This window comes from Acomys minous, assembly GCF_964271855.1.
Source record: "Acomys minous genome assembly, chromosome: 2".
In the NCBI taxonomy this organism is placed as follows: domain Eukaryota; kingdom Metazoa; phylum Chordata; class Mammalia; order Rodentia; family Muridae; genus Acomys; species Acomys minous.
In genome coordinates this window covers 36665218-36688790 of record NC_140484.1, presented here as the reverse complement: position 1 = coordinate 36688790, position 23573 = coordinate 36665218, and the positions used below count along the sequence as shown (strand labels likewise).

The 23573-nt window shown below is 48.0% G+C and overlaps 1 protein-coding gene across 1 annotated transcript; it reads left to right on the top strand.

Moving 5' to 3' along the window:
• Window positions 1-256: 256 nt before the first annotated feature.
• KLF9 (KLF transcription factor 9) lies at window positions 257-23463 on the top strand (the record flags this gene model as incomplete). The annotated part of the gene is made up of 2 exons (XM_084750209.1): window positions 257-761; window positions 22668-23463. The coding sequence occupies 2 exons, from the start codon at window positions 257-259 to the stop codon at window positions 22895-22897; spliced, it is 735 nt and encodes a 244-aa protein (XP_084606335.1). The 3' UTR covers window positions 22898-23463.
• Window positions 23464-23573: the final 110 nt, after the last annotated feature.

The window sequence follows — 23573 nt, the reverse complement described above, 5'->3', positions numbered from 1 at the left end:
CGCGCTGAGCGCCGGGCAGGGCGGCGGCGACAGCGGCAGAGCCGGCCGCGGCTGTTGCGTGCGGAGGCGCTGCCGGTTACGTAAAGATGAGGGGTTGAGGTCGCCTCGGCGCTCCCGCGAGTCGCAAGCTCCCGCGCCCCCGCCCCCTCGGCCGCGCCACACCGTGCTCGTCGTCCGAGACCAGGGCAGGGCTAGCCGAACCTCCGCAGCCACCGTCAAGTTTGGCCGCACCGCTCGGGCTGCTGTCGCCCGCACCATGTCCGCAGCCGCCTACATGGACTTCGTGGCTGCCCAGTGTCTGGTTTCTATCTCCAACCGCGCCGCGGTTCCAGAGCATGGGGACGCTCCGGACGCCGAGCGGCTGCGACTACCTGAGCGCGAGGTGACCAAGGAACACGGTGACCCGGGGGACACCTGGAAGGATTATTGCACACTGGTCACCATCGCCAAGAGCTTGTTGGACCTGAACAAGTACCGACCCATCCAGACCCCCTCGGTGTGCAGCGACAGTCTGGAGAGTCCCGATGAGGATATAGGATCCGACAGCGACGTGACCACCGAATCTGGGTCGAGTCCTTCCCACAGCCCGGAGGAGAGACAGGATTCTGGCAGCGCGCCCAGCCCACTCTCCCTCCTCCACTCTGGAGTGGCTTCGAAGGGGAAACACGCCTCCGAAAAGAGGCACAAGTGCCCCTACAGTGGCTGTGGGAAAGTCTATGGAAAATCCTCCCATCTTAAAGCCCATTACAGAGTGCATACAGGTTAGCGGCGTCGCCTCTCCCCCACTCCGGGCTTAGCTAACCTTTGGCCGGCCAGCATTCCTGGGCGCCCAGGACACCGTACTTGGTTGGCCTAGAGGCTACAAACATTTTGGAGAGGATGCACTCTCTCCTTACTTGGCCCCAACCTTTAAGCACCCGGGGCCCCAAACTGTAGGGCTGAGCTTGTGGCTTGTGTGGCTCGGTAGGGAGCGGGCCCGCCCCTCCCTTGCCCGCCCCGCCCCCGGGACTCCGCACCCTGCCGCTGCGGGGCCGCCCCACCTGGGGAGACGCTGGCGGCGGGCAGTCAGATGGCGCAGCTTTTATTCCGTTCCCTGGTGGGGTTGCAGCGGAGGGGTCTCGGCATGGGGGTGTGGGGAGGACGGGACAGTCGCACTCGGCGTGAATCCTTTTAGGGATGACTAAGGGTTCATTTAGCTGGATGGCGGCTACTTTTCGGGGCTTGCCAAGGTGGTTTTAAATTTGGCCAAGAGTCCCCTGAGAGGTTTAAAATAAAACTGCTTCAGGCTGCAGGGGAGACTGATGAAGGAATGGTTGGTGGATTAACTTCTTGACTAGTTAGCCTTCCTAAGGAACGTGATTCAGTGGTGATCTGTTCCCATGTGACTTACTTGGTCGCAGGCCTGAACCCTAATCAGAGAGGTGTGGTCGAATGTGGGGGCGCTTCTGCTAGCTGTAGGCCAAGCAGCACACACACCATCGTGGTTGTAAAGACATTTTTGCTGCGTGGAATGGGCTTTAGGGATGTAGTAGGACCTTGGTCAAGTGGCAGTGGTGGTTCTAAGTTAAACACAGGAAAAGTTGGAAAGCATTCACATATGGTCTAGTGCTGTCTGACCAGCTAAGGAAGAGTCGATTTTAACTGTTGGTAAGATCAGGCAGCAGGCCCCATCTCTTCTGTTCTGAGACAGAATGCCTAAAGGTTGCTGGCATTGTGTGCAAAGGTGTAGAGGCTTTTGGTGTGAAGGTTTGATATTTTGTAGAAGAGATCCTGCAACATTGATTTCAAACTGATACTCTTACTGAGATTTTCGGTTTTGCTTGCCCAAGACTAAGTAACCACCTCTCTCTCCTTTTTATTTCTTTTGGAAAGTGAATCTCTTGGAGGTGTCTGCCAGCACCAGAATAAATCTAAATTTCCTAGTGATAATGAAAAAACCAGGTGCTGTTGGGGTGGGGAGAGGGAGCCACATCTAGGGTGCCACATGAAACAGCACCTTTGAAAGTTGGAATCTATAAGGCAGTTAGGCCTGCACCCTCAGTGGGGTGTGTGTGTGTGTGTGTGTGTGTGTGTGTGTGTGTGTGTGTGACCTTTTTGTAGGGCTCTGGGAGGTGAACAGTGGTACATTAACCCAGAGCGTTACTCACCACAGCTGTTGGGCGGGCCTGGCCATGCCAGCCATGTTCCCAGGGTTCGGTGGCTCATATATAGATGCCCACTGCCACCTTGAGCAAAGGCATTTTCTCCTTCAGGAGGGCTGCCCAGTGGTGCAAATGGGGAGGCCCGCAGTGCCTCTGTGGCTCAGCGGTAGACACCCAGCATTCTGGGCCATTTCGGCTGAGTGCCTTTCTCGGGCATTTATAGAAATGGCTGCTCATGGGTGCGTGCATGCGTGCTGCTCTTTAATTCTCCATAAGGCATGTCAGCTCAGCTGTTTCAGGAGAACCTTTCACACAGCTCAGAGTGGAGAAGGAAATGAAATAGATGTCCTTCCTGTTTTAAATGCTTTTTGTCTCTAGTAGTGTGGTGATTGCAGGTGTGTCATATTTATGTTTTTTTGGGGGTGGGGGGTGGGGAAGGGGTGAAGGACTCTTAAGTCTTGCTAGTGTGGACAGAAAAAAGCCAGTCTCTACATCCACTGCCCAAAGTGTACTGCTGAGGAGGCACACTAGCCAACTTGAGTTTCAGGCACTTGGATTCTCAGACAGCTTCAGGTTAGATCACAGTTGGGTGGGGCAAGAAGCTTCCTGATTTTCTTTCGGCTGATTATTCAATCCCGAAGGTGCTCGGCTGCATTCCCGTGAAAAAAAACCTGAGAGCTGAAATCCCTGCCACACCCCCGTGTTCAGTACAGCGCCACACATTCCCTCGAGAATCCTTCCTGCTTGTTCACTTCCTTATAGAGACTTGTACAGCTCTGCTTCCATAAGCCCGCAGCTTTAGAAGTTGAATCATTTCAAAACATTTTTTTTTTTTTAATTCATGCAGCTTCTTCCATGGTGTCCTAAGGACTAAGGACACCGTGGAGGTGGCTAAACTAGGCTCCAATTTTACCTCTCTCTTTTCCTGAGACTCTCCTGCACGTCTTTGGTGTTTGCAAACTGGACTCCAGCTGCGGAATTTGCTTTGCAGCTTTGTTTGCTGTGGACAGCATAGAGTTTATAAAAATTTCATTAGTTACCAACATCTGAAAATCAGGATTCTGGCATAAGTCCAGATTTCTAGCTTCTCTGGAAAAATCAGACGATCTGGCGAATAATGGGCCCAGATTCTTGCCTAGCGACAACTGATTTGAACTGCTTTTTATTGGATGGACCTCGTTTATTTATTTTTATTTTTGTTTGTTTGTTTTGGAGAGTAGTGCTTTGCTAGATAGCTAAGCTAACTTGAGTTTGAGGTGCTCCTGCCCCACCCCACCCCCTAAATGTTGAGGTTGCAGGCATGTACACCAGACTTATCCTTGAGTCCGCATACTGTAAGACAGAAGGGACTGACATAGCAGCCATATTAGAAGCCTTCCTCCAAATTTTGGGGTAAAGTCTTTGGTCCCCCTCAGAATGTCCGTCCTGGCCAATTCTAACTCAGGTAGAAAAGTTGGCCTTCAGATAACCAGAACTCTTTCCCTGTTCTCTGTAGTGTTGGAGTCACCAGTTTGGTCAAGGAGAGTCTAGGGTTACTAGAAATGTGATATGGCCAGATGTGTGTGGTAGCGTGTACTTTTATTCCTAGCAGGTAATGGATCTCTCAGGATTGAAGGGTTCGAGGCCAGCCTGGTCTACATAGCAAGCTACAGGGCCAGCCTGGGTTATATGAGATCCTGTCTCAAAGAAGTGTGACGTGAAGCCACTTATAAGAGCTAGAAGTGCTCAGTGGCAGAAGGATTGCTCAGCATGCCTAGGGCCCTGGCTTCAATTCTTAGCACCCAAACAAAAGCCCAGGGAGTCTGGATTTCAGGGCGGGGCTGTGACCCCAAGCCCTAGACTGTGAGGCTTTAGTGGTTGCCATATTGTCACCTGGTCCTTTCATCACTTTTTCTTGTTTATGAGAAACCTTGTGTTCTGGTCCTTAAGGAGTCGTACTCTTTGCCCTGTTCTTTCCAGGCAGCTTCTCTCAGTGCTGATAGATTAGTATTTCATAAACTGCCTCCTTCCTAGATGTGTTTACAACTAAACCCAGCTGAGTGGAGAGAGGGTGGCTTGTCTATGGAACTATTTCTCTACTATTTTTCTATTATATGTCCCCCTCCCCCCAAGGAGACTTGTGATGATAATTTTTACAGATGCCATCCTATACCCTGTGGCGTATAATTCACACGGAGAGAGTAAATTATGGAGCTACTTATGGACTGTGCCCCTTTAAAAGGCCACAAATCATCCTAATACATACCTAAGATTGTCTTTTTTGTTGTTGTTGTTGTTTTTTTGTTCAAGACAGAGTTTCTCTGTATAGCCTTGGCTGTCCAGGACTCATTTTGTAGACCAGGATAGCCTCGAACTCACAGCAATCTGCCTGCCTCTGTCTCCCGAGTGCAAGGATTAAAGGTGTGCGCCACCACGCCCGGCCTAAGATTGTTTTAATCTATCAAAGAACCAATTTTTTGTTGGTTAACCCACCCACCTCAGTGAGAATGTCTAGACCCGCTTTCCAAGTGCCCAGTCGAGAAGCATGCGCAGGGCCTCATGTGGCTTCCCGTTGATAAGATGGCTTCCTAAGTTTGCTTGTGAATTCCAGCCAAGGTTGCACTTCTCTTAGGTCCAGGACAAGGTGGCCTTGGGTTCTTTGGCCTAGATGAAATCTCCCCTTGACATGGAGAACCCACCCTGGTGGCTCTTGTTTGTTCCCGGTCTAGAAGAGAAGGAGGACCAGGGGCATGGAGTCCTCCTTCATCTCTTAGTTGCCTGTCTGTCTGCCTGAGCCCAGTGAAAAAGCAGGGTGGCCTCTGGGAGCTTCTGAAGCTGGCAAGGATCCCTGCTTCACAGCAGGGAATGCAAATGGGGTACAATTACAAAGCACGTGGTGTGGTGGTGGTTGTTTCCCTGGCCCCGGGTTGGAGGAGGGGGAGGCACCGGAGGAAGCGGAGCTCTCTGGATGGTCGCACCCCCATCGCCTTCAGACACATGCTACAGGAAGAGGGGTGGACTCGGGCTCCATTCCCGTCTCAGTGGCTGATGCTTAAGCCCAAGAGCCAGTCATTCTGCAGTGTCGGTGGGAAACTCCCAAAGTCAACTTCCCAGGGAGAAACAGCATAGGACTTATTGGGAAAGTGGCTGACAACGATCTTCCCTAATAAGCTCATTGAGAGGAAAAGCGGGCAGATGATTTCCGAGCGCTCTTTGAGCAGCCCCTAAAACCACAAGGCTAGCTCTGCTTGGAGCCTGCTTCCCAGCCTATCAGCTTGGTTTCTGGATGCCTTCCGACTGACTGTTAGCATCATGGGTATTGGGCGGGGGGGGGGGGGGGGGGGGGGGGAGACACCACCACTACCCAGGCTCGTTGTGTTGTGTTGTGTTTCTTAGGCTGGGGGGTTTTCTCTCTCTCTCTCTCTCTCTCTCTCTCTCTTTCTTGCCTTATCTATTCTCAAGGTTGGGGGAAAACTTACAGCTAGAAACCTCCCCCACATCACCCTCCCACCCTTCCCTAGTGTTTCTCTAGCAAGCCCAGCGCCCACGGAAGAGCGTAAATTAATGCCTAGTAATTGGTACAAAGGCACTTTCTGTTTCTATGCAACACACGCAAAAAGGAGAGGCAAAAAGGAGAGGAAAAAAAAAACACTGATGTTAAAAAGGGAAGGAGCGATCCTCCCAGCAGGGGTCTTGGGTAATCCTGGCTCCCAATCCGCCTCACTCTTTGTTCGAAGTTAGTCACAGGCCTAGGCCTAACTCAGAGCACTTGGTGGCAGTAGTTGTTGGTCTAAAAAGAGTAGACCTTGGAGGTTGGGCGTGACCTTGAAAGGTCATCTCATCCATCGTTTTGTCTATAAGAGAGCATCTGCCCACCCTCTGAGATGGGCTTGTTCTGCCGATGCATTTGGAGGGACTTGGGAGATCTGGAGGCACGCCACCAGGATACAAAAACCCTCTTGCCTTCACTACCATGTGACTGAGCTTCTGGAATCTTCTAGTCCCTGCAGTTTTCAATAGAAAATGTTAAAGCCTGTGGCTTCCAGCCTGCTTCTGAGAGTGCTCAGTTCTCCCTCCGCTGTGGGTTCCTGAGGTTTTGACTCTGTGATTAACAAGGTTTTCTTTCTATTGTTTTAAATCTGTGCCTAAAATGCTGCTTAGGGGAATTGGTCAGGTTAAGGGGCTTGGTGGAGTGGCCCTGCCTCTGCCCTTTTGTTACCAGCCAACTCTGCTTCCTGAAGCAGCCCCAGGCAAAGCTCAGGGAGTGGCCTTGCTCTCACTTCCTGGAAGGCTTCTAGAACTTTAATACCTATTTGGTGCATGAAGGCCAAGAGTTAGTATTTATTTGTTTTGTCACGATCTCAAGCAGCCCGGCCAGCAAGTCCAGGTTTAGAATTAATATTGAGAAAAATCCATCCCCTGCTAGAAGGGAGAAGTATGTTGGGGTGAGGGTGGGGGGTGTGGGCTCTTCCTGGGCATTCATTTCCACTTGTGCCTAAACACCCATGTTTGTGAGGTGTGCTTTCAGTGAAAGCTCCCTCTTTTCTCAGCTGGAAGCCTGTGGTGAGAACTGAGAGTCTGGACCTCCTGAATGCTAGGCAAGAGCCCAAAGCACTATATCCTCAGGCCCCTGCCTTTCTTTCTTTCTTTCTTTCTTTATTTATTTATTTTATAATTCATTTGATTTTATTCTAAGTACATTGGTCTGAAGGTGTCAGATTCCCCTGGAACTGGAATTACAGACAGTTGTGAGCTACCATGTAGGTGCTGGGAATTGAACCCAGGTCCTTTGGAAAAGCAGACAGTGCCACTGAGTAGGCGTGGGGGCAAATGGCCCAGCTGCTAACCTGGGGAGGATAGACATTTTTTTTTCTTCTCTTCAAAACAAGGTTTCTCTGTGTAACAGGCCCTGGCTGTCCTGGACTCTCTAGACACTGGCCTGCCTCTGCCTTTTGAGTGCCAGGATTAAAGGCGAAGCACCACCACACCCAGCTGACTTTTTTTTTTTTTAATTTTTAATTATGTGAAGGTGTGCGTCTGCTGTGGGTATGTGCACATGAGTGCAGGTGCAGACGGAGGCCAGATGTGTCCACTTCTTTGGAGAGGGAGTTACACAGATGCCATTTGATGTGGATGCTAAGAACTGAACTAGGGCTTGCTGCAAGAGTTGAACTAGGGCTCGCTGCAAGAGTAGTCAGTGCTCTTAGCCACGGAGCCATTTCTCCAGCCTGGAGGCTAGACAGTTTAGAATGGAAAGAATTTATAGAGGGCACTCTTGCTCAGAAAGAAACAGGAGAAAGGTGGGGAACCTTACCATCTGCCCTTTCCAGGGGGCCAGCTCTGCTAAGATTGCAGTTAGTGAAGAGGCCCTGGCCCATGAGAGTGGTGCCTTCTGAGGGACAAATGAGCCCTCACCTTCAGCAGGGAGGCAAGGATACCGTGATGGGGGCACGGTACTGTAGTGTACTCTGCATGCTCCTAAGCCCACTCTCATCACAAGGACTCAGGCCAAGCTTTTTATCTCTCTCAACTAAACGTTTCTCACCTGTAAAGTGGAATTTCATAATTACGTAGTCATGAAGTTATGAGGCCAAGTTCAGATGAGACATTTGATGCTAACCTTAAGCTGAGTGTTATTATAGCTAAATAAAACAAAACAAAATTTGTCCATATATCCCAGGAGCCCATGAGAATCTTAGAATGTTTAAGATTCTAGGTGGGCCCAGGATCGTAAGATGATACTGAACAGCCATTACAAGTGAACGGTGTGGTAAAGGCTGGTGGCCATTGTGACTTTGTGTGAGTGCTGTCCTGTTGAATAGATGCTATGTCTCAGGTCCTGAGCTAAGTGGCTTCCATGGGTCACATTTAAACGTCAATCCCATGAGATAGAAATGTGCTGATTTTTCTTATTTAATAGGAGCAATCGGACTGGCTAGTTAATCTAGTCCAAGGTTATTCTGGAATACTATTCCTACTGTGTTTCTCACTCTAGGAGTTGTGTGTGAGGGCTGTTGAGTGGCCTTTTCCTGGGTGAGAAGAGATCCTGTGCTTATTTTGGGGGTGGGAGTTGGGGTCCAGACCGGATTTCTCTGTGTAGCCTTGGCTGTCCTGAACTTGGGTTTGTAAACCAGAACGGCCTTGAACTTGGTAGACCAGGTTGACTTCAAACCCACAGTGATCTGCCAGCCTCTGCCTCCCTGAGTGCTGGGATTAAAGGCGTGTGCCACCACACTCAGCTTCTGTGTTTATTCTTAGGCTTTTGGGGGGTTGGCCCTAAAAGCCACCATCTTAAGCTGTCTTTCCTGTATCTTAACTCTGTTGTGAAGATGGTTTTCTTGAGCCTTGGTTAGGAAGCAGCAACGGAAATAACCAACTATGTCACCCAGAACTGTTGACTTCCAACTTCATGAAGAACCCAATTTGTCAGTATTGTTTTCAGTTTGCTTTTGTTTTGTTTGTTTCCCTTTTTTGAGGCAGGGCCTGGCCGTGTAGCTCAGGCCAGCCGCCTGTAACTGTGTCTTCAAACTCTTGATCTTCCTGCCTCAGCTTCCAGAGTGCAGGGCCAGTGCACCTGGCAGGGTCTGGCTTTTGGATCCATAAATAGGTTACAAGCAAGAAAGTCCAGACTTGGACTCGATTCATAGAAAACAGCACTCCAAGCTGGGCGTGGTGCCTCACACCTATAATCCCAACACTTGATAGGCTTAGACTTGATACGACTGCCACACGTTAGAGGCCAACCTAGGCAAAACCTTTTCTTTAAAAATTAGAAATAGACATCCAGGTTCAGGTGTTGCTGAATGTAGGCCCCTTTCCCCTGTAGCTTTGCCACCTTGTTGCTGGCTCTGGCTTCATTCGTGAGCAGGCTCTCTCTGAATGGTACTAACATGGCTGCCAAGCAACACCAGACTCACTTCCTGCCAATTCAGCAAAGCCCCACAAGAAAGACGACTTCCGACTCCTAATGATTTCCAGCAAATGACCCAAGCTGTAAACCGTGGCTGAGCTTTAAGTTTTTGCGTCCCTTATGAAAACAGTCACTGTGGCTGGGCTGGGTTCCATCGCATCCAGGCCTCTCTCAAGTCTGAAGGTGTGGTCTCGGCTCTTGAACTACCTAGACTCAAAGGAAGACCTGGTTTCAGTATGAAGCAAGCAAGGTGCACTGATCTTAGCCATAGGGGAAATCCAGGCCAGACAAGGCCAATCAAATACCTATGTCCACTTAGGCTTGCAAGCAGCGTGCACTAAAGAGCAGCATTTATTTTTCTCTACTCTTTGGAGCTTAGCAGAAAAGATAGTGAATGGACAGAAAGGGCTTTGCCGAAAGCAGATGATTTCAACATATATATTACAAGCACTCACACACCCCAGGGCCTCCCCAGGAAGCCGATCAGGAAACCAAGATCAAAGGTTCACATGGGACAAGCTGATCGGCCACGGTGTGATCCTCAGGGGTTTTCACATGATCTTCAGTCCACATGGTCCATTCCAGCGCTTGGAGGAAGGAAATGAGTCACACTTACCGGAACATGTATCATCCAAGGCACCATTTAATAAATAACGTCTATGTAAAGATGAGCCATGTATGGATTGGTTCCTACTGAAATTCCAAAGTTCTTTCAGTGTGCACAGCACTCAACAGAAGCGCCACAATAAAGGCAAGAAACAGAAAACAGAGCTTAAGAAGCGCATCAAAGTGACTCAAATTCCTGGGCTGCCATAATTCCATTGTCGTTTACAGCATTAGAGTTTCAAAAACAACAGCAAAATGAAGCCCGGCGTGAAGTACATGCCTCTAATCTGATCGCTTGGGACCGGTTAGGCAGGGGAAATGAATTCTGAGAGAGCATCCAAGGCCAGCCTAAGCCACTTGGCCAGTCCCCACAAGGATGTGACGCTAGGGCGGCTTCCTGTTTGGAGAGCTCAGACTTACCTACCCTTCATAGCTTCTGGTGATGAACAAACACTAAGGCAGCGAGGGGAATCTGTGACTCTTTTTGCTGCAGGGAATGAGTGGTTCAAGCTCTTTCATGGGGACCTCTGTGGAGTAAGACTGTCACCACAGACGTACCCTGGTACCAGCAATGTGAGGGCCCCTGAGGGGAAGCTGGAGACAAGTGATGGTGTAGCATCATCTGTCACTTTCAGTCCTTAGCTGTCACAGCTACCTGCCTACCTGGTAGAGTGCGCCTTTCCCTTTCCCCCACCCTCTTCCCCATGCCTATTTCTGCTGGTTGCAGGAAAGCTTTCTTGGCAGTGTAGGTGTCCTTAGTCACTTCTCTATTTAGGATCAGTGAGTTTTTTAAAGATAGTATTCTTTTTTGTTGTTTTGTTTGTTTTAAGATTTATTTATTATGTATACAGTATGATGAGATCAGATTATAGATGGTTGTGAGGCACCATGTAGTGGCTGGGAACTGAACTCAGGACCTCTGGAAGAATAGTCAGTGCTCTTAACCACTGAGCCATCTCTCCAGCCCCCTATAGATGGTATTCTTAACACAGAGCCACACTAGCCTCAGACTCAAGGTGATGCCTCTCCTTCAGCTTCCCAAGTGCTGGGCTGATGGAAATGGCTTGTTAATGCATCAAATTGTATTACCTTTCTAGGGTAAAGCTCAAAACAGCCACTCCTAACTTGGGGGCTTTTCCTTTCTTTCCCTGTGTGATATCTCATCTGGACTAACAAACTCATCTGTTGCTCTGGCATCGTAAGGGTTGTCCATGTGGCAAGACTTCCTGCCGGTCTCCACTGGCTGTCACACACCCACTCACTTACATGCCCTGTGTTGAAGAGTGAGGTGCTGGGCATTGTGACACTGTCTTCTTACTCCAGTGGCACTTAGTCCATCTCTTTGCATTTGGGAGAGAGGAAACCCAGGGCTGCGTAGAGGCGTGACCTACTTGGCCACAGCAGTCCAGCCTCTCAGGTGCCGTTTGAGTGGGGCCTACCTAGCCTGGCAGCCTTTCCTGAGCACTTCCTTGGCTGTCTTTAAAGGAAACAAAGAGCTCTGGCGCTCCCAAGAGACCCTCTAACACCCGCCTGATACTGTTCGGCAAGCCTTGTTCAGATCTCACGAGCCCCTTGTAGGTTGAAAATAGCGTAAGTGTGGGTGGGGTGGGGGTGGGGCTGGAGAGATGGCTCATCAGTTAAGAGCACTGGCTGCTCTTTCAGAGGTCCTGAGTTCAATTCCCAGCAACCACATGGTGGCTCACAACCATCTATAATGATATCTGGTGCCCTCTTCTGGCATACAGGTTGTATATGCAGACAAAACACTATATATAGTAAGCAAATAAATCTTTAAAAAGAAAAGAACATAGCTGGTAGAAAAGGCCCATGTAAGCCTCATAACTCAGCAGTCTGGCCTACTGTGGACCACAGGGCTTCATCCCAGATAGTGGCTGGCATTGTGCCCAGGAAAAGATCCAAACTCCAAGGACAGTCTCTAGTGAGGCCTGTTGCTTCTGCACTTTCACAAAGATGACCAATCAGAGCCATCAGAGGTCAGGGGGCACGTGTATTCCAAGGTCTTGGAAATGCTGGCAAATCCAGCTTATGGCGACTATCGGTTTTGTTTTGTTTTTGTTGTTGTTGTTGTTATTCGTTTTTGTTTTTGTTTTTGTTTTTTTGCGACAAGGCTTTATACAGCCCAGGAGAGTCTTAATGTATTAGGCTTCCAAGGATGACTTTGAACCCCATCCTCCTCCTGCCTCAGCCCCCCAAGTGTTGGGAATTTAAGATGTGTAGTACAGCTCCTAGCTTGGTACACTACATTAAAAAAATGTTACTTAGAAACTGAAAGCTGTGGGTGTGTGGGTGGCCACTTAAGTGCTTTAACAATGAATGCACCCCACTCCACCCCCCCAGGCAATGCATATGGAAAGGACCAGAAACACAGCAACCCCCCATCCCCCACCCCCTACCCCAACACCACCACCAAGGTTCTCCCTGCTTTCAGTTCTAACCACGGCTCTTTGTTTCTCACATCTCATATCTTTGTGTGCACAAAGCTTTTTTTTTTTTTACCCCCTTTTGGTCCCACACCCAACCCCCCCCACCCCCACCTCCCCCGCCTCCCCGCCAGACGCGGTTTCTCAGTGTAGCCTTGGTTGCCCTGGACTGGCTTTGTAGACCAGGCTGGCACAGGCCTGCCTCTGCCTCCCAGGTGCTAGGATTACAGGAGAGCACCATCGAGCGGGGCTTGTGAATAAAACTCAAGCAAAAGCAAGGCTTTGAACTGGGCTTTTAAGCTGGTTATGCGCTCACGTGCATGTTCTTGGACAAACCATCTGCCTCTTCAGCTGCCTGCTTCTGAACCCTGACCAGTTAGAGGCTCCGTGCTAATTAACAGCTTCTAGCTCTAAATTCTGTGACTGAGACAATGTCGTCTAAGCAAGTGTACCAAGAGGCAGACCTTTCTTATGTTTAAAATAAAAAATATTTGGGGTTCATATTTTGCCGTGCATTGGTATTAGAATTTCTGAGATGAGACCATGAGACTCCGTACCTACTGTGCTGAGACCTGAAGGTTCAAGGACCTCGTCAGCGGTCTTTCACCAGGCCTGTGTGTTTCTCACAGACCTATTGAGTGTGTGGTGCCGTGCAAGCAGTAGCAGGCAGGTTTACTCCACAAATACCATGAAGGATGCCTTGCGACACACCCACTTCCTTTTAAGAGCCTTCACTGTGGCGCACGCTGCTTTCCTTCCCACAGACACCCACAGGGACCCAGCAGTAACAGCTCACGTCACAGCAACAAGCCAAACATAAAAGGAGCGAAACCACAAAAGCTGGAGGAGCAAGGTGGAGCAGGTGGGTGGCTGTGAGGAGACAGGGTTGTTCCTTCAGAGGCTACCAGGCATCCTCCTCGCTCATTCTGAACATCTTTTGGGTGTGGCGGTACTTCCAGTGAGCAGGAGCTTATCGGGTCTTGATATTTGAGTCCAGTGTTGAAGGAGAGAGTGTGTCTGGGAAGCTCACAAACTTTGTCGTGCTGTGTTTGCACGTGAGAGCCCTGGAGAATGGAGGCAGTTGTGCTTCTTTTGCTCCCTGCCGAGCCACCATGGGTGGAGGGAAGGTGGCGGTGGGAAGGTCTGTGGGACGCAGCCATGTCAAGCACCATGGTTGAGGCCCAATTCTCCGACTGGCGCTCTGCCTAGCGGGGGCGGGGCGGTAGCTGGAACAACCCTGCCTAAGCGGGGCAGAACACAGCACTCAGGAAGAGGAGTGCCTTTTCTCTTTTCTTGTTTCCGGCCCGTTTCTAGGTCATAAATGGAAAAAGGAGGAGAAAGGAGGCGTGGGAAGAGTGAGAAGACAGATGTATCTTCTAAAAGGTTTTCACTTTCTAATGAGTTTGAGTAGGAAACAGTGACTTCCTCTTTCTTGTGTCTTAGACACCTAGAGGACCCACTAATTTCTCCATAGGGAATATACATCTCTGCTCCCACAGAACGCGTTGGTTTGCTCATTTTGGGTGTTTTTGTTGTTGTTGTTGTTGTTGTTTTTGTTTTAGGACAGGGGCTTATCACATAGCCCTGGCTGTCCTGGAGTTCACTGTATAGACTGGCCTTACACTTCAAGATCCACCTAGCGATTTTCTTTGCTTTTTTTCCTTTTTTTTTTTTTTCCAAGACAAGAGTCTCACTGTGTAGCTTGGACTGGCCTCAAACTCTATACTCTAGTCTCGGCTAGTCAAATGCTGATTTATAGGCTTGCGTGCCACTGCAACCAGCCTTGGGATACTCCTTGAAAATCTGCGGAATAACTTAAGCTCTAATGCATCATTGTTTGAAATAAGTTTATATAGTCACATTTAAAAAAAACCTTATTAGTGTTTGAAACAATGTCTTTGCATAACTCAGTTTGGCCTTGAACTTACTGTGTAACCCAGACTGGCGTTGGATTTGTAAGTCTTCTGCTGTCACCTGCTAAAAGGTAGGGGCGAGGGTAATTGTCACCACACTCAGCTCATTTCAATAGTAGATACGTGTCTATCTATGCGAGCCCTGGAGAACGGAGGAGCCTGCTCCTTTTCTGCTGATGCTGACCCCAGGCTCTCTAAGCTAACTATAAAGATGAGCTTGGACTTCTGACCCTCCTGCGTGTATCTCCCAAGCACTTCAAGGACAAGCGTGTGCCACCACACCTGGTTTGTGTGGGTCTGGAGGTCAAACTGTAGGCTTCCTGCATGCTAGGGCAAGCAGGTACTCTACCGCAGGAGCCACGCCCACAGCATTCCTACTCTCTTTCTTTTTTTTTTTTTTTCCTTCCTGCTTTTGTTTTTTCCAGACTTGGTTTCTGTGTATAGTCTTGGCTGTCCCGGACTTGCTTTGTGTGCATGCTAAGAGTGAAGGTCAGAAGTGTCCTTTTGGTCTCTCCACATTATTACTGTGCTTAAAATGGATTCTTCTCGCACACAGCACACCCCGCTGCAGTCTCCCCTCCCTCTCTCCATCCACTCATCCTTTAGTTATTTAGTTATTATTTAGAAATGGGGCCTCTCTACACATCCTTGGCTGTCCTGGAACTCACTATGTAGACCAGGCTGGCCTTGAACTTACAGAGCTCTGCTTTTGTCTTACTGAACCTGGGGCTCCCCAGCGCAGCTAACTCTCCAGCTGAGAAGCTCCAGGCCGTCTGTGGCCTCCTATCCAGGGCTGGGATTACTTGTGCATACTGTTCTACCCAGGTTTTTGTTTTGTTTTAAGCCTGTGTGCCAGAGTCTTGAGTCTTCATGTTTACATAGCAAGCACTTTATTAAATACAGTATTGCTCAAAGTATCAACCTGTCACAAAGGTGTGTGTGTGTGTGTGTGTGTGTGTGTGTGTGTGTGCGTGCGTGCGCGCCCGCATTCTGCTCATCAAGCCTAGGGCCTTGCACATGCTAGGCAAGTGCTCTGTCACTGATCTACATGTCCAGCTATAGACTATTATATTTTTATTTCATTTTTGATATTTAATGTAATTAATCATTTCTCCCTTTTCTTTTCTCCCTTCAAGCCGTCCCATATATCCCTCCCCACTCGCCTTCAAATTTGTGGTCTCTGTTTCCACTAATTCTGTGTGTGTGTATATCTTTGTGTAAATATATGTATATGCATATATATTTCTAAATATAACCTGTCTGTATAATGTTATTTGTATGTATGATTTCAGGGCTGACCCTTTGGCCCTGGAGAAACAATTGTACTTTTCCCTGAGGAATACCATCTCCCACTCCCAGCTTTCCTCAGTTGCCTTAGGTTTTTGTGCAGTGTCTTATTAAAAATGTAAGTATTTTGTGGTGTGTGTGCGTATATGTGTATCAGAGGGCATCTTTTAGTAGTTGGTTTTCTTCTTTCAAGACTACATGCTGCATACCTTTACATGCCTGTAGGCACCCTGGCCCTCCAGCTTCTAAGTGATTCTTTTGTCTTTATTGCCCATCTTCCTGGGAATGCTGGGAGCACAGATGTGCACTGCTGCATCTATCTTTCCTACTGAGCTCTAGAGATCAAACTCAGGTGACTAGTCTTGCATAGCAAGCACCTTTACTGGCTGAGACAACCTGCCAGCCCTCTGCTACTTGATTTGCAAGTGCCGTTAATTGTGTTGTAGATTTCAATCTTTACTATATGCTATAATTTCATGAATTTGCTGCTCAAGTTCTTAAGTTTCATAAAGTTTTTATAATGTGTATAAAGTTTCATACATATATATTGTCATGTAGAATCTGAGGCAGAAGGATGGTGAATTTGAGGTCAGATTAGACTACTCAGACTCAAAAATAAAAACTAAGGAAAAAAAAATCCTTATTTTTCTTTCAATATTCCACCATGATTCAAAAACATTTATCTGTGTGTTCCTTAGTTTCTACCTTTCTAGCCCACTTATAATTCATTTAAGTAAAAAAATGTAAGATAGGATTGCAAATTCAACTGTTTGTCTGATGTTCTTGGTATTATGAAAAAATATATAGAGTCACTGATTTACAATACTCCATTTCAAAATCCCTACAGAGTCTTAGGTTTCCCATATACTCAATCTTAATAGTTTCTTGGGTTTGTTTTCAGTTCTCTGTTGCTGAGCTGGTGTCTCACAATCTTAATTATTATAGCTTTAATAATACATTTAATAGTCTCTTAAGTACTTATTCTGCAGAGTTTTCCTGGCAAGCCAGGCATATTTATTCTACCAAATGAACTTCAGAACTTTGTCAGGTTTTTTTTTTAAAAAAAAACAAAACAAAACAGTCTCTCCAGTGTGTGTGAATGTCATGGATGAGTTTATGCAAACTGTCATAATCCCCACCCCGAGCTTTACCCGCCGATGACAGAACTATTCCGTTATGTGTTTTCTTTGGTTCTGGTTTCATTGTGAAGGTCCTGAGCCTTCATTTTTAGGTCTGTCTTGACTGATCTGGATCAGATCGTAACACAGCTGGCTCCTGCTCTTGTAATTAAATGGAAATTCCGCTCCTCACCCCCACCCCATCCCGCCACCCCATCCTCTCACCCCCACCCCATCCCCCCCAACTTATTTTATTTTGACTTTTCAATCAAAAAAGTGTATCCATTGCATATCACAGACCTCATTTACTCCGGTTTTTTCATCTTAACTGTATCTACCTTACTTACCTGAGCATAGAGACCCAATGTAATGACCCGGGAGGTTCTGCTGAAGGCTTTGACTTTGATTTTACTACTGATCTTGCTGGAGGAAGGTTTCAGATTTGTGTTCTTTAAGTTTGCTGAATGATCCTCTTTCTGTTTTCCTGAAAGCTTTTTATTAGGGATGAATATTGAGTTTTATGAAGTGTTTTGCATCTATCGAGGTATACTTCTGTAAGCGCACAAGTAATAACATTTTCCAATACCAAGTTATCCTTTTTTCCATAGACTTTTTTGTTTGTTTGTTTTGTTTTGTTTTTAGAGACAGGGTTTCTCTGTGCCACCACCCCTGCACAAAATCTTGGAGACTACTTGCTATGGTTCTTTGTTTGTTTGTTTGTTTGTTTGTTTGGAGGAGGAGGGGTTTTTCGAGACAGGGACTCTCAGTAGGCTAGCCTTGGTTGTCCTGGAATTCACTCATAGACCAGGCTGGCCTCAAACTCACAGAGATAGGCTTGCCTCTGTCTCCCAAGTGCTGGGATTAAAGACCTGTGCTGCCATGTCAGACCTGAGCATTTGCTTTTGCATTTGCAACCTTGACAAGGCAGGACTAGATCTCCTTTGAGCCCTCTCTGACTTAGGCCAGGGAGAAGGAAGCAGTGAAGAAGGCAAAGGCTTCTCTGACTCTGGGTTCAGACCTTGACTCAGAGAACCCAAGGGACCTGCAGGAAGGTCTGATGGGCAAGCTGGGTACCTGCCAAAGTGCTCTGCCCTCTTCTCATGCAGAGCAGGGCTTTCCCAAGAAGAATGAGCTGTATTTGCCATCAACCATGTCAGTTAGCTTTCCGTCGCCATGACAAAATACCCGAGATATGTCCCTTTCAGGAGGAAATTTGTCTTGGTTTATCGTTTTAGAGCGGTTTCAGCCCATGGTTGTTTGTTTGTCTGGGTTTGTGGCTTTGAACCTTTGGGGGCGGTGCATCATGGTATAAGTGTGGGATAACGGTAGCTGAGTGACTGGAAGAGAAGAGAGGCCAGCGTCCCATGTGCCCTTCAAGGACCTACCTTTCCCACGAGGCTCCACTTCCGAGCCAGCCCATCACTTCTCAATAGCATCATCAGCTGGGGACCACGCCTTCAACACAAGAGCTCTGAGAGGCATTTGAGGGTCCAGTCCATCAGGACTGACTAATTGCAGTAGCCAGGAAATTCCTTCTCACAAAGCCACGTGGACCCGTCGTGACCATAGCTGGAAGGCCAGCTCTGCCCGTCTCCTGCCACGGTGGGCCTGGGAGCATTCTGGAGGTCTGGTTGTCTGTTACTCAGGCTGTGTCAAGTTCAGTAGCTTTTTTTTGGTCAAGTTTATTTTATACTCTGAAGAGTCTGTCAGAAAGAGGTGCTTAGCTTGTGCTGCTAGGGGCGGGAGTGTGATGTAGATAATAAGAATTCAGAAACTCGGGCTGTTAGCAGCTCTGCTCCAGAAAGGCAGAGTTTAGTGTGCTGTTGCCTCTGGGTGTGTTTTCCTGAGAAACCAGAAACAAACCTCTAGCACGAGTCTGCTTTTCCCCCATGAGAATGCTACCTCTCATCAACACTGCTGATAGACTTAAAGATCCTGATGATGTTTGCTTTGCTATGAGCGCCCTGGGAGAAGGCTGGCCACTGCCCTTTGACCTCAGCACTGTGCTCAAAGAGTGAGCCTGACTTAGTTTCTCCTTACAGACTGGAACTTTGACACGACAGGTCACAGTTCCCTCATCTGTCTTTCCTTCTCTCAACAAGGTCTCTATTCCCTTCAGCCCCTCTGCATAATGAGTTTCCATTCTCCCCCTCCTTCTCTATTTTGTCTTGTTTTCTTTGAGGTGGGATTTTGCTGTGTAACAACGGGCTGATCTCATACTTGTGGCAAACCTCCTCCTGCCTCAGCCTCCCCAAGAGCCAGGGTTGTAGGCGTGCCCACCATGCTTGCCTTCTGTCTTACGCTTTCTTAGGTTTGAATCTTGTATCACTAACAGCTTGTGTTTGCCATTCTCATGTCATTGTGTATCTCCCATAATAGGTTGTGTGCACATTCTCACAGGGGTTCCCATGCAGAGTCAGGCCCGCATGTACACCACTGGCTGAGATTGCAGGGCTGTCAGGAGGATAACACCCTTCCGGGGACTATGGACTCCACCACAGCCCAGAACCGGTCACGATTTCATCCCACTTTGTCTGCCATGAGATGCCTTTCCCTTGGTTTTTTGTTTGTTTGTTTTTTGAGACAGGGTTTCTCTGTATAGCCTTGGCTGTCCTGGACTCGCTTTGTAGACCAGGCTGGCCTCTAACTCACAGTGATCCGCCTGCCTCTGCCTCCCAAGTGCTGGGATTAAAGGCATGCGCCACCACCACCTGGCCTTTCTCTGGCTTCTGGCATGCCAGTTTTGGCTTGTGGGCGACAAGTTGGTAAGCCCTGCCTGATTTTTTATTTTAAAGACTCAGCCTCCATGACATTTCTGTGAGGCCATCTTCTAAGTAAGAGAAGTCCCTTTCTCCTTGGCAGCTCTGCCAACAGAGTGGCCCTCGGGTCCATTTTTCCCCGGGATCCAGACCCAGACCTCAGGATTAACTCCTCCCTTTCCTGATTCAGCTGACTTACATAACTACAGGTGCCAGTGTGGAAGCTACACCATAAGGCACACTGCCAAGAAAGCCACTTACCACTGGGATGACTTTATTTTAGGCCTTCGCACTATTTTCCTGAGCACCATAGAGCTCAAGGTAGAGGTTGCAAGGTAAAAGCCAGAGCTTTGTCTCTTGCTTGCAGCTTATTCTATGGCTTCTGTCATATTTCCCATTATCTATAATATGCATTACATAGAATATGTATATAATTTTTAAAGGCAAGATTAACACTATGTAGCTTATGTTGCCATGAACACATAATTCTGCATCAGTCTCCTGAGTGCTGGGGGTCCCAGGCCCAGCTTGATTTTTATTTTCTCACTGTTGTTGATATACCACTGTTTAGAAAAGTATTTCCCTATATTTGCTTTTTTGGGAGTTAGAAAGGACAGCTGTGGTCTAATTCTAGAATAGTTTTGAAGTCTGCTCCAGTGACCTAACTTCTGAGAAGGTTTTGGTCAATATTAGTGGTCTAAAAACACACTCACACATGCACGCACGCACATACACTCCTACAAACCTGGCCTTGTGTCTGTGGGTTCCACATCAGTTGATTCAATCAAGTGTAATAAAAAAACATTCAGGAGAAATGTGTTTCTACTAAACATATATTGACTTTTTTCCTTGTCATTAGGCCCTAAATAATGAAATATAACAACTATTTAAATAAGTAGCCTAGGGATCATTTAGAGTATATAAGATGTGCTTATGAAACATGGGGACATAAGATACACAATTTTATACAAGAGACTTGCAAGTCTTTAGATTATGGTATCCATGTGAGGGTAGGGGTCTTAGAGCCCATCCCCCACCGATACTGAACATTCGCCAAATGCTGCACATAATAAGTAATATCAAAGTGACAGAATATTTTCCATGTCATAAGCTCAATCAATCATAGAGAGTTGTTACAATCTGGATTTCAACTGGTGCTCAAAGGTTTCCTGAAGTGGGTGTGATGCTTTTTGTTCAGCAGGAGGCATACTTTTCAGGCCCCCATCTTTGCAAGCTTTCTGGCCACCTTTTCTTCTTGGCCTGCCTTGGGAACTCGGTGCAGTATCTATAGCTCTTGGTTCTCTGCTCTCATCCTGATTCAGCACTCTCGCTATAAGGATTTAGCTTGCACGAAGCCTTGCCTTGCCCAGTTGCGTTTCCCACAAGGATGAGTAGACCTGGGCTGTGTGGAGCACAGTATAGAAGCTCGCAGGTCTAGATTCCTGCAAGGGCTGGACAGTTGCCTGGCTTGGCTCCATTATCTGAGCATCTCCTTGGTGCAGGTGAGGAAGGGAGAGAGTGACTTTCTGATGACTCAGATGCATCCTGCTGGACAGCTCCCAGCCTCGGCAGTGTCTTCCTGGCTTCCAGCAAGCCTGGGACAGCAGTGGAAAAAAAAAAAGATCGCTTCTCACACTCACCAGAGGCGTGTCTGGAGAGTTCTGTGCAAACAGGAACCTGTGTTCTGTGTGCACAAAGCAGCTGGTTTGGGCTGTGCTTGGAATAGCGTGAAGGGCAAGGCAGGTGGTCTCAGAGCAGGGTAATGGCAGGTACCTGCAAGAGCAACCTCGGTCCTTGTCTTAACCAGATACAGGAAGAGTGCCACGTCCTCGTGACCCACTAGAGGCAAGACAGCTGAGCAGCCAGGAGCCCAGGGCTTGACATTAGGCAGGCAGTGAGCTCATGGCTCTGCTCCCCCCTAACACCCAGGGTTTCTCTGTGTAGCCTAGGCTGTCCTGGAATCGCTTTTGTAGACCAGGCTGGCCTTGAACTCACAGACATCCTCCTGCCCCTGCCTCCTGAATTCTGGGACTTAAGGCGTGCGCCACCACTGCCCAGCTGGCTCTGCTTTTCAGTTGTAGGTTCCCCAGCTTGTACAGCATGTAGCCTAACCTTCCATCTGCACGATGGCCACTGTGTAGGACTCGGGAGTCTGTGAGTAGCCAGTGGAACATGAGGTAGCCCTACTCTCTGCCTGCACCTGAGTTACTGGGAGGAAGACGGAGCTTTTGGGGTCGTGTCATCTGAGGAAGAGATGGCTAGTGTAAGTAGAGATAGCTGGGTGTTGAGGCATGACATCTTAGAAGATGGCTTTTCAGGAGGGCACAGTTCACAGCAACAGGAGCATCTGTGCAGCTTATCCTTAAGCACTGCCAGGCTGCCTTCCCAGGTAGTGGCTTCTTGTCGACAGACTTACTGGTAGATGCCAGGTGGCTACAGTCCTGGGGAGGTCTAAGGGAAATGCCTGTTGCGGGAGGGATGGTGGCTTCTCAGGTCTCTACTTTCATCTCTACAATGTCAGGAAATGCAGCAAAGGGCTCGGCCTTTGGCACAATCTGAAGATCTCATGAAACCAATTGTATAGGATAAAATTAGAAGAAGAAGAAGAAAAAAAAACTTCTGAGTAATCATTGTGTACACTGCTTAGAAGATTCTCAGCGATTTCCCCATTGCTTAGTTTGCCAGAGCTGTCACAGGGAACCACAGACATCCTCTAGCTGAGTCGACAGGAGGTTTGGGAGTCTGGATGCTCACTGAGGTGTCTCAGGATGGTCGCCTTCTCACTGTGCTCTCATGTCCCTGCCCTGTTCCCCTCGTACAGGGACACCCAGTCCATGGGATGAAGCTCCACCCCCAGTGGCCTCATTTAATCCCCCAAGCCCTGTCTCTGCCAGATTCTCAGGTGCAAAGTCCTAAACAAAAAAAAAAATGTGAGCCTTTAGTCTAGTGCGATGGCTGAGCAGGTAGCAATTGCCATGCAAGTCTGGTGACCTGACTTCACTCTCAGAGCCCTGACTCCACAACCTTGTCCTCTGACCACAATATGAGTGTCAAAACACAGGCCCATGTACACACACACTTATAATCTTAATTTCTCAAAGTTCAAGTATTTGCATAGAACGAATGTGTCTGCATTACAGTATCTAATACAGTATGAATATTATGCACATCATCATAAGGAAAATGACAGTAAAAAAGTCAGTACATGAGTTTTTCCTTCTGAAATATTTTTCCATCGACGCTTGGTTGAATCCAGATATGGGCCCCATGCATAAGGGAACAACTATACAGCCACATTCCAAGGTGTGTGTGTGTGTGTGTGTGTGTGTGTGTGTGTGTGTGTGTTAGGACTTCAACTGAGAGTTGGGGGAGCTGAGAAAGACAACAGAGCCCATAAAACTCCTGATGGAGGGTCTATCCTTTGTGTCATAGAGATTGTCACTCATAGATGGCCTTCAGAGTGCTTTTGACACACTTCTTCAACAGTGTCCTGTCTTGATTCCCTTCTCTTAGGTGAACGGCCCTTTCCCTGCACGTGGCCAGACTGCCTTAAAAAGTTCTCGCGCTCGGATGAGCTGACCCGCCACTACCGGACCCACACCGGCGAAAAGCAGTTTCGTTGCCCGCTGTGTGAGAAGAGATTCATGAGGAGTGACCATCTCACCAAGCATGCCCGGCGTCACACCGAGTTCCACCCCAGCATGATCAAGCGATCAAAAAAGGCTCTTGCCAGCCCCTTGTGAGGTGCTCCCCTTGGCAACCAGGCAGAGATGGTCACTGGAAGGACAGAGCTCCCAGGAAACAGACGGACACATGGAAACAAGGCCCAGCAGAGGCACGCTGGCCACAGGAGGTCACTGCTCTTGGGTCAATATTCTGATACTCAACTCTCCCTGCACTGTTTCCAAAAAGCACATGGTAGCCTAAGATCAAAGTCAACATTTGGGTCCCTTGCAAGGCAACTCGGAGCCGTCTCTGACTGTTGGAGGGCAGACAAATGCTTTTGGTATTTTCTCCTTTGTTTTGGGGGGTGGGGGGGGACGGGGGCAAGGCCAAGACTCGGGTTAGGAGTTTGAAGATTCGCAGTGGTGTACATATGTCTGACTGGGTGCGTTGACCCCTGGCCTCCCACAGTGACTCTGGATCCTTGATGCTTGCTGACTCTCAGAATTGTTTTCTTCTCTTTTAATGTAATGACCAGTGTGCTTCAGTTTGTTTAGCAGAACCACTCTCTTGAATCATGTTAACTTTTGAGATTTAAAAAAAAAAAAAAAACCCTCCATAGCACAGCTGTCTTTTATGCAAGCAAGAGCACACCTACTCCAGCATGATCTGTCATCTAAAGACTTGAAAACAAAACAACAAAAAAAAAAGTTACTTATAGTCAATGGATAAGCAGAGTCCGAATTTACACTAATC